At 56.2% G+C, this 10,361-nt stretch overlaps 1 protein-coding gene across 1 annotated transcript in view; it reads right to left on the bottom strand.

Annotated features, from left to right (window-relative positions):
- Positions 1–1,448, bottom strand: part of VPS37C (vacuolar protein sorting 37 homolog C (S. cerevisiae)) — a 4,248-nt gene extending 2,800 nt beyond the window's left edge. The window contains exons 1-2 of the mRNA XM_006899842.1: positions 1,356–1,448; positions 220–391 (exon numbers count right to left, since the gene is read on the bottom strand). Coding sequence (XP_006899904.1) covers positions 220–391; positions 1,356–1,448 — 265 coding nt within the window. The remainder of the gene's footprint in view (positions 1–219; positions 392–1,355) is intronic.
- Between the last annotated feature and the right edge of the window lie 8,913 nt (positions 1,449–10,361).

Raw genomic sequence — 10,361 nt, 5'->3', positions numbered from 1 at the left:
GGGATGGGGGGCACGGCAGGGCTGGGGACAGGGCAGGGTGGAGGTAGGGCAGGGTTAGAGGGGCAGGGTAGGGCTGGGGGCGTAGGGTAGTCCCAGCAAGGTAGCCCTCTCCTGTTTGGGGTGGCAGGGAAGGGGACCCCACCGTACGTGGTTTCCCAGCTCTCTGCACACCCCAGCCTCATCATTACCCCTCGGGGTACTCACAGGCCGCCATCTTACCCAGCTTCGCCTTCTGCTCCTGGCACCGCTCCACCAGCCTCCGCAGCTCCTGGTATTTGTCCAGGAGGTTTGAGCGGCTGATCTCCAGGGGTGCTTGGAACTCCAGGTTCTGCTCGGCCAGGCTCCGGTTGGTGGCCAGGGCCATCTCCCGTTCCAGCTGCAGGTCCTGGACCTAAGAACAAGACTGGTGACCACCTCCACCACTAACCCCCACCCCCTCCAAGGGCTGGTTTCTGGGTCGAGTCACTCACTATGGGGAAACTGAGGCTACACTCATCACCCACCACCTCAGACAGGCCTGGGCTCAAGCCCTGAGCAGAGCTCCGTTCTGGACACTTCGCTCACTCCTTCCACAGCCTCTGAGGGGAGCACTGCTGGCCACGTAGGAACAGGCCTTCGGTCTGCAATTAGCAAGTGCCACAAAGAGCAAGGTGGCACTTCCGGCCCGACTCCCCGGGCCTGACCACCACGTCCAGCTGCGAGGCCTCGGGAGGCTGCTCCGCTGTTTCTGGCGGTGAAGTCTCGGTGCTCTGGGCTCCGGGAGGCTCGGTGGGGCTCCTGGGCTCAGTTTGGTTTTTAACACATACGTGGACTCACAGAGCCGACATACCAAGAGCTGGGGGCGGTCTGTGACCCCCTTCTCTCCTTGACATTAGGGCCAACTCTGTGGCCACAGCTTCACTTGACCTCTCTGACAGACGGAGAGTCACAGGGTCACAGGAGATAAAGCGCCAAGCTCTTTGCAGATAGAAGTGTCCCCACTCCCACGAGGATGTGACAAGGAGCTGAGAGGGTGGAGTGCCAAGTCGCAGTGGGAACAAGTGACAGGAGACGCCTGCATCTGGGAAGGGCCCCTTGAGGACTTGGAATTGTGGAGGATGGGGACAGACATGGCCCCAGGGGTAGGGGTAGGGAGTAGCCACAGTGGGAGGAGGTGTTGGACTTGGGTGTCTGGGTCCCCAGAAGCTCCAGGGGCTGAATCACAGGACCCTGAGACCCCTCCGCAGGTCCCAGGAACCTAGAGCCTCAGGACTGAGGGGCAGAGGGGGAAAGTGAATCTGTCCCAGACACCCCCAAAATGGCATCCTCCTCACAGGCCTCGGCCCCAGCCGCTGGCCTTCCTGGGGTCTCTCTACCTCAGGGGACTCCAGGGCCAGCCGGTCAATGGTCTCCAGGTCGTTCTGCATCTGCTCCAGCTCCTCCAGGCTCTTGTCCTTCAGGGTCTCCATGTTTCCTGCGACCAGGGAGCGAGAGCCACATGAGGACGGCTCCTCAGGGGAGGGGACCCACAGGCGAGGTCTGCCCCTGCCCACCCAAGCCCTGGTTCCCCGTGATGACATCAGACCACGAGGGCCTGGCCTTCCGTCCACCTCCTAGCCTGGGGGTTTCCCCATGGCCCAAGCCATGGATAATGGGATTTAGGAGAGCTCTTGGCATCGCAAACAGTGCCACAGTTCCTCGAGGTGGGGATGAAGCCCCCAAAGGAACAGAAAGGAAAAGGCAGAGGTCAGTGGCAGACAGACAGACAGAGGTCAGGCGGAGGCTATGTGTGAGCGGTGAGGCCGCCTGCCACGGCTGAGTCCACTTGTGTCTGGGCAGAGAGGAGGCCTTTTATGCCCAGCGGCTGACTGGCTCAGACACCAGGCTCCACGGGTCACCGCTTGCTTTCTGCCGTGTGCCCACCGATGCGGCTTTCCCTCCACGGCCATCCTCCCACGTGCCACCAATCCAGCCCGTCACACACATCCTCACTAGAGCAGAAGAGAATCGCTCAATGGACCGTGAGAGGGAGCAAATCGACCGACCCAGACCGCATGTCGGCTGCGGCAGGCCAGCCAAGAGGCATTGCTGTCCATGTGACAGAGGGGCTGCAGCTAGAGTCCCCCAAGGGAGACACACTCGAGGGATTGGGCTGGAGACAAACCCCAGCACATGCCCCCCTGCTAACGGGAGGGCCATTCCCTCCTGGCCTCTCCCGTCTCCTTCCCTCCTTTTCTAGATATCTGCTACCACCACCATTGAGTGGACCCCAGCTCACAGAGCCGGGGAGGCCAGGGCGGAAATGCCAAGGTTGTAATCACAGTGTGGAAGCAGACTGTCTCTCCTTCCTTTCACAGGGCGGGTGGTGGGTTTGAAGCCTTGACTTGGTGGTTAGCAGTCAGTGCTGTGACTACTGCCTGTAACTACTCCTATCGGCATCTGGTCAACTCCAATGCAGAACGATCCTCGCCTTCCACACGGTTTTCCAAGGCTGTAGATGGTAACGGGAGCAAACTGCTTCACCTTCCTCCCACAGCCGTTCGAATCTGAATCGCCGATCTTTCACTAAACAGCACATTAACCCACTGTACCACCAGGGCTCCCAGGGCTCTGAGATTTGCATAACAGATCTCCAGTGCTGCTCATTTGGTGTGCAAAGGTCACACTAGTCCCTGCAGTTCAGCACTGCAGAATCTGGAGTCCTGACCCTCCCGCCCTGTTGTGTGGCTGGCTTGGCAAGGGTTAAGGACTATGCCAGACATGACTGGCTGGCAGAACCAGCAGAAGCAGGTTCTCAGCTTCCCAGCTCATTCAGACTGGGGTCTCCAGTGGGCTCCCAGAAGATGAGACCTTGACAATCAGCGAGCACATGCCTCCGTGTGTTATGATGGCCTGGCTTCCTCCCTGTGCCCAGTGTAGTTTTAGTAACCGTCGGTGACCTCTCAGTCCGCCGGGTAGCCCCTTCATGCCCCAGTGTGCCCTGTTTTAGACAGTTGACAGCATGCTCACCCCACTGACAAGAGAGCTACTCAAAGCTGTGCGGGCTCACCCAACAAGAGTGGGATACAGCCCCTTCCCCCACCCCGACCCAGAAGGCAGGCCCTCTCCAGCTTCAGGCATGCCCAAGCCCCCAGGGACGCACCTGAAAACACAGGTGCCTTGACCCACCCACAGAGCCCTGGGGTGACAGGTCAGGGTGAGGCCTGAGAACCCTGGTCCTTCCAGAAGCCCCGCCCTGCAGGCTCTGTGACACACGCTATCAGATCACGACTATTAGATTATGGGTCCTGCAAGGCAAGCTGCTCCAGCTCCGCCTCTCCCTGACAAAGGAGGTCTGGAGGGCTCAGGTAAGGCCAGCAGGTGGCACCCTTGTCCACCTCACTCACCTGTTTCCTCACATCTCCCGGTCTAAATGCTGGGCCAGGGGAACAGCAGATGCAACACCTTGAAATCCCGGGGCAGGGATGAGGGAGTAAAGGAACAAACAAGCAACTTTCTCTATTTTCTGTAAACCCTCGTTAAAAAGTCCTTTTTGAGGCCTGGCTATCAGTGCACAGCTCCTTGGGTGCAAATGGTTCGCGCCCCACCGCTAACCAGAATGTTAGGAGAGCAAACTTCCCTGGGGTGATGCACAGGAAAGGCCTGGCGATCTACTTACACAAACCCCCCCACCGTGCAGACCCAGGGGAGAAGCTCTCTGGAATCCGCAACGGGCTGTGTTGCTGCGCCTGCGTTCTCAGTCCCAGCAAGTCTGCAGGAGCGAGCTGAGGAGACGCGGCCAGCACATCCTGCTACGTGGTAGGTGCCTGGGCTCCAGCCAGGACGACCAAGATCCCAGGCCCGCCCTGCCACTTACCAGCCGGGCGACCTGGCATAACCAGGTTAGGGAACCTCCCTGAGCCTCAGGCTCTTCATCTGTAAAATGGGTGTGTTGCCCATTCACAGCACCTCCCTCGCAGGCTGAGTGTGAGGGTCCAACAAGAGAATGCAGGCAAGACAATCAACTGCCACTGCCCGGACCCCTACTCGTGATGACCCCACCCCCTGCCAGAGCAGAACCCTCCTCTACAAGGTTTCCAAGGTCAGTGTCTAGAGGGGGGCTGCCAGACCTTCTCCCCGAGGCAGCTCTGGGAGGACTGGAACCGCCAACCTCTCAGGTATCTGTCTGCATCACCCAGGGATCCCAGTGGAGGCAGGGCACTGGCTTAGCGAGAGGCCTGGCCCAGAGAAGACGCCCATCAAATGCTGGCACTTTCACGACAGCTGTCAGTGCCCGGACCGGCTCTGCTCAGGGAGGGCGCTGCCCAGAATGGGGTGTGCACGTGATGCTCCTGAGCTGAGGGGAGCCTTCGGCCGTGGGCAGCTGGCCAGACGCACCAGCACTGAGCTCAGGACTCCCGTTCACACGCTGGAGGAGTCCTCACATACTGGGGGTCCACGCGTCCAGAGAGCCTCAACCAGACTGGGGGTCCCCAGGACAAGTGCCACAGGCAAGGCAATGCAGCCCAGAGCGGTGACCCTCAGGACTCCTGTTCACTCTGACCCCCGAGGGTTCCCCTCGATAATCTCTGGCATCTGAATGCCCACGCCTGATGCCCCAGGACCGCCCTTAACTCCCCGGGGGTCTGAGGGCTCTGGTGCTCTGCAGCCAGTGAGGATGTACGCCCAGCGCTGGTCCAGCCCGAAATACGCCCTTCCTAAGGAGCCCGGATGTTCCCTGGTACAGATGTCAGCATTCTCTTGGATGCCACCGGGCTGGGCTGGTCCTCATCAGACATAGATTCCCTGCCCCTCTTTTGACCCACCCATGTCTCACAGTAAGCACTGACCGTTGTATCCCGTAAGAAGCCTGGTGGCACATGGTGCAACCAAACTCAGGTTTCTACTTGGAAGTGCCCTGTCCCCTCAGCACCCCCAGGTCAGAGCTTCTGACAGCCACAGTCACAAGTCCTGGCCAGTTCTGTGGAGAGGGAGGTCTGCACCTGACCTTCTGCTCCACCTCCTTTCACCAAGGCGATCAGGCTCAGGGACAGCAAAGGCCTAAATCGCAATGTTCTTGTCATTAAGTAAAAAAGGTGCCTTCTTCTGTGCTCTTGAACACAGGAGCTGGGGATCCCTGAAAGCCACACATCCTCATTTCTCCCAGAAAGAAGGGAGTTCAACACCCTCTCTCAACTTATCCAAACTGTCTCCAGGAACTCAGTTTTCCTTACCTGTAAAATGGGTACACACTCCCTTATGGCTACTTGGCTCTTTCTTTTAAGATCAAAAGCCTTTGCAGACTCTCTTATTATCTAATGCAATCACCTTAGTAAGTACAGACACAGTGCTTATCCATCCCTCCTTAAGGGATGAAATAAAGTCCAGAAAGAAACAGGAAGGGAATTCCCTCAAGTCCTGTTGCTTGTAAAGGTCACATCAGCAGAGGCCCAAGTCCTCGCCCTCCTCCCGGTTTGGGACCTCGGGACCACCTTTGCCGTCTGTCTGCCCCATCTTTTATGCAGTGTGGTCAGAATTGTTAGGAATCGTCCAGATGCAGAGCTGACGGGCCCAGGCAGGCAGGCTGCAGATCCTGCTCCGGCTCAGCCCCACCTGTTGTACAGGCGGCTCCAGTCCCCACCCTGAGGCCCATCTTGTACAATGTACGCGAGCTGCTGGAACCCCCAGGGATTCCTCCTCATTGAGTGCTATCCTGTCAGGTTGAAGCAGGAAGGGCTTCTCTGAGTCTGTTAGCGGAGGTGAGGCCAGGACATTGTGCACAAGGCCCACAGAGCTGTCACAAGGGGAAGCAACCACCCCTGAGGCTGGGCATCCACTACTAGCCACATTCACGTAGCATGAACCACAAACCACCCAGGAGGCCACAGCAGAGAAGGGGCCTGGGATTCGGGGCCCACGGGATTTTGGCCTCAGCCTCTCTGCAGTGTGCCCTGCCGGGACCCCCACCCTGGAGGACGCTGGTGTCTGGAGTTGGGTGTTTGGAGGGGCAGGGGAAGGGGGAGAAGTATGAGGATAAGCAGACAAGGCAGGGAGATCACGTGTCTGTATTCCCAGCACCAAGCAAGGTCCTTGGCACACGGAGATGCCTCACAAAGGGAGGCTGAGAATGAGAGGGAGGGGCAAGTCACAAAGCAGGAGTGCATATCACCACAAACTTGGGATGAGAAGTCTTCCCTATTCCCCGTCTCCACACCACCGTCCACTGCACTGCCCCACCACACTGATGCTTACTGGGCAGTTACTACAGCCCAGCAACTGAGCAAGGCTCCATGTAGAGGAGACAAGGATAAAACGTAAAAACTGTTTAAAAACCAACCTCAGAACCGGAAGAAAACTCATCAAGAGCCCTGCGCTATGGAGACGACACAACCATACTTGTTGAAAGCAAAGAGGTCTTGTAGCACTCACTGGAGAAGATCACCGGTTACAGCCTGCAGGGTGGATTATCCTCTAACACAAACAAAAATCTTCACACCTGGGCCAGTAAGTAGCATCGTGATAAAGGGAGAAAGCCGGAATAATTTCATTTTACACGGGGGTGGGGGAATCACAGGGCAGAAGAGTTTGGTGGGTGAAAGGAGGGAGTGGAAAAAAAATGTACATGAGTAAAACAAAATTTTAAAAAATTCCTTTTACTAGGAAATATAACCATATCCATGGAAGCAGCAGTCAAGAAATCAAACTCAGAATTGCACTGGACAAACCTGCTGTCAAAGCCTCTTCATAGGACCGAAGAGAGCAAGGGTTTCGGTGTCAAGGCTGCAGTAAGTACCTCTGATCCAAGCCATGTTCTCTTCAATTGCTTCATATACATGTAAAAGCTGGACAAGGGAGAAGGAAGATCAAAGAAGAACTGCTGTCTTTGAATTACGGGTCTATCTTGGCAGAAGTGCAACCAAGGTGCTCCTTAAAAGCAAGGATGCTCCCATCAACCAATGAATGGACAGAAAAACTACGGTACATTCACACAGCAGAATATTACACAGCACTGAAAAACAATGAACTCATAAAACATTACACAACATGCCTGGAGGACATTATGCTGAGTGAAACATCTTAGCTACAAAAGGACAAATACTGCCTAACACCACCGTTAAATAGGACAGATAGCAGGGGGGTGCTGGGGAGAGAATGGGAAAAGAAAGGATAGACAATGAACAGTGCATTAGATGAGATGAGGGGAAGAACTGTCCGAAAGGAATTAGATATTCTATGTAAGACAACACCCTTGAACAAGGGTGGGCTGGGAGAGAGGAGAGGCAAGGGGGAAAGAAAATGGGCAACAATGAAAAAAAAAGAGTAAATTAAAAGCAAACAACAAAAAAAGGCAAAGCTGCTGAGGCTTTGTCCCACCTATTTGGAGCATGTTGTGAGAAGGGGCCAGGCCCGAGAAAATGGAATCACTCTCGGAAAGGTGGAGTCAGAGGAGAGGAAGACCCTCAGTGAGACGGACTGACGCCGGGGCTGCACCACTGGAGACAGGATGGTGCAGGACCGCGCAGGGTTTCAAACTGTTGTCCACAGTCGTATGTGTGAGAACTGACTCGGTGGTACCTCACAACCACAGTTTAGAAGCCCCACTGTCATCAAGTTGATCCTGACTTGTCTGAAGCCTGCAGAAGCCTAGAACCGGCCCCTAGGGTTTCCAAGCTGCCTTCCCGAGCCGACTGCCACATCTTCCACAAAGTGGTGGGTGGGTAAGAATAACTAACCTTTTGGTTAGCAGCCAAGCACTTTAACCACTGCACCAGTCACTGTCGTTGAATCCATTCCAACTCGCGGTGATACTCCGCTGGGTTTCCAGGAAATCCAGTCTTCACAGATGGAGGCAGCTCAGCTTTCTCTGTGTGGCTGGTAAATTTGAACCACTGACCTTTAGGTTAGCAGTCCAAACAAATGGTCACTGTTGTTCGTTCTTGTCACGTCGGCTCCAGTTCCTGGTGGCCTTGTGGTGAAGGAACGGCGCACTGTCCAGTCTGTGTCACCCCCGACGGCGGCGTGCCTCTTCATGCTAACGGGCCTGCTGGTGGGCCGCTGTGTGGTGTGTGGTGCCGTCTGACCTCAGGGCTCATCCTCTCCTGCTGTACCTCACAGTGCTTTCCCTGGATCATGTGTCAAAGGAAATGACCAGGTCCTTCTTCCTAACCTACCTCCGTCCAGAAGTTCCCCTGAACGGTCCACCAATGTGTGATCCTGCTGGTGCGACAAACACTGGTGGTACAGCCTCCAACATCACAGCAACACGCCAGCCACCACAGAACGGCAGGTGACAGACAGGTGACAGAAATAAACATTCACAGAGGTCTCATTCTGTGCCAGACGCTGCCTTAAAATACAAAAGCCTATCTCAGCTCTCAAGGAACTGCTTTCCTTAAAAGGCACACAGAAAAAAAACCTCAAGACAAATCATTGTGAACAGGTAAGAGGAGGGGACAGGAGGGCCTGGAGTGCGGCCAAGGACAGCAGTGGGGGAGGGGGCCGAGGTAAGGGGCAACCTCATCAACTCAGAGGGGACCAGAGGTCTTCACAGTCACCTGAGGGGAGTGGGGAGCGGGACCTCTGCTGGGTCACACACTCCCTCTGCTTCAAAGTCCCAACTCCTCACCAACAAATTGAGGAGGAAAAGGGCAATCCTGCTCTTTCCTCCCTGTCAGCTCCTCTCCCCAGTAGTCATGCACACAGTGGCCTCATGGGCCAGCACCAGGCAGGCGGGCAGGTGGGAACAGCGTGCATGGGAGCCCCTGCTGGGCCAGCTCTGGGTCCTGCAGGTACAGAGGCCCAGGCCCTGCCAGACCTGCTCATTGCTCCAGATGGGCACAGCAGATAGCCCCATTTGTAAACGTCAGCAGACAGTCCCCAGCTTGAAACATGCCACAGGCCATCAAAACCAGGCACAGACACCCCAGCCCAGGGGACAGCCTGAAACATGCCACAGGCCATCAAAACCAGGCACAGACCCCCCAGCCCAGGGGACAGGGGACGGGTGGTAAAGGCATTTCTCAAGAGCCCTGGAGCCTGATCTGCAGATGCAAAGCAGCGGCAATGACCAGGACCAGGAGAGATGGACCCGAGCGGCCTGTCTGGGGGCAGTGCCACTCAGAACCAGGAAGGAGCTAAGTGTGGCCCTGGGCCCTCACTGTCGCCTGACCTAGGTGAAGGGCCAACAAGGCCACCTTCCACCAGCCCTGCCACGTCCCTCCCAGCAGCAGTCTCTCCTCCCAAGGCATTACTTCACTCCTGTCTCTACGGCACATGCCCTGCACACGAGGCCCTCAATTTCCACCTGGTGGGAGATAAGGAGGCCCACCACCTGCTCGGGACCGAGGTTTCCAGTCACGGGCCGCGTAGGGGCTGGGTGCACAGGAGGAAATCTGGTGCTTGACCGCCAGTAAGCCCAGAGGGGGAAGGTGAAGCCCAGAGGGGGAAGGTGACATAATGCGGGCTCTTGAGCAGTGAGGGAATCTTTTCCATGACTGCTCAGATCAAAGCAAATAGTTTCAGATGATGCAGAAATCCTTTGGAGAGATAAATCACTGGGCGGGGGGATGGAAGGAAAGACAGAGGAGAAGCCTGTCCTAAGTAGCAAGGGCCCAATGGGAGTAAAAGATGATCCAGCCATCACCCCATAACTGATACCCCTCAGTTCTTCACGGCCACCTCCCACCCCGTCCCCGCCACTCACCTCCTCCCCCACCCACGCTGAGGATGTTCAAGGAGAAAGCACAGACCTTGGGGTCAGAATTGTGCTCCGGCTCCACAGCCTTTTAACTGTGTGACCTTGCCCACTCCTCAGTGTGTCCACCCGGAAAACGGGGCTGATGGCAACCCTGTCTTATGGGGCGAATTTTACAGCTCAGTTAAGCTAACAGCTCTGAGAGCACCTAAGCAAGAAGATATTCTGCCCTGGGATGGTGGCCTGGTCATCAGGGGGCACTTCCATCACCCCCGGGGTCAGCAACGAACCACGTGGAAAAGTGTGATTACTGCAGCTTAACAGAACTGAGGGGGAGTGGGGTGCTCCAGGTGGAGTGGGGTGCTCTGGCTGCACTCACTGCTCCTGGCTAGGGCTCCCCGGACAAGCACTCCAGCTGAGCCTGGTACACCCCTCCATTCTGTAGACTCCCATGTAAACGGTGCCCATGGTACTAAAAGAAGCTGTCACCATAGCGACCCTTGAAGCTCATTCTGCATATGTTAACAGGAACTGCCCCACCTCACCCCTCACGCCCAAAGCTCCCCTTAGCCCAGAAGCACCCCTAACTAGATGCTTAACAGGTCCACAGTGTCGGCCTGCACTGGCTGTCTTTTCCCAAAACAATTCCAGCCCAGTATCAGGCTGCTTAGTCATGACTTCCCATAAAATTAAGACACAACAAAGCAGA

The sequence above is a fragment of the Elephantulus edwardii genome, unplaced genomic scaffold, assembly GCF_000299155.1.
Source record: "Elephantulus edwardii isolate Elephantulus edwardi_28Jun2011 unplaced genomic scaffold, EleEdw1.0 scaffold00268, whole genome shotgun sequence".
In the NCBI taxonomy this organism is placed as follows: Eukaryota; Metazoa; Chordata; class Mammalia; order Macroscelidea; family Macroscelididae; genus Elephantulus; species Elephantulus edwardii.
Note: the sequence above shows the minus strand (reverse complement) of the source record. Positions and strands in the feature narration are given on the sequence as shown.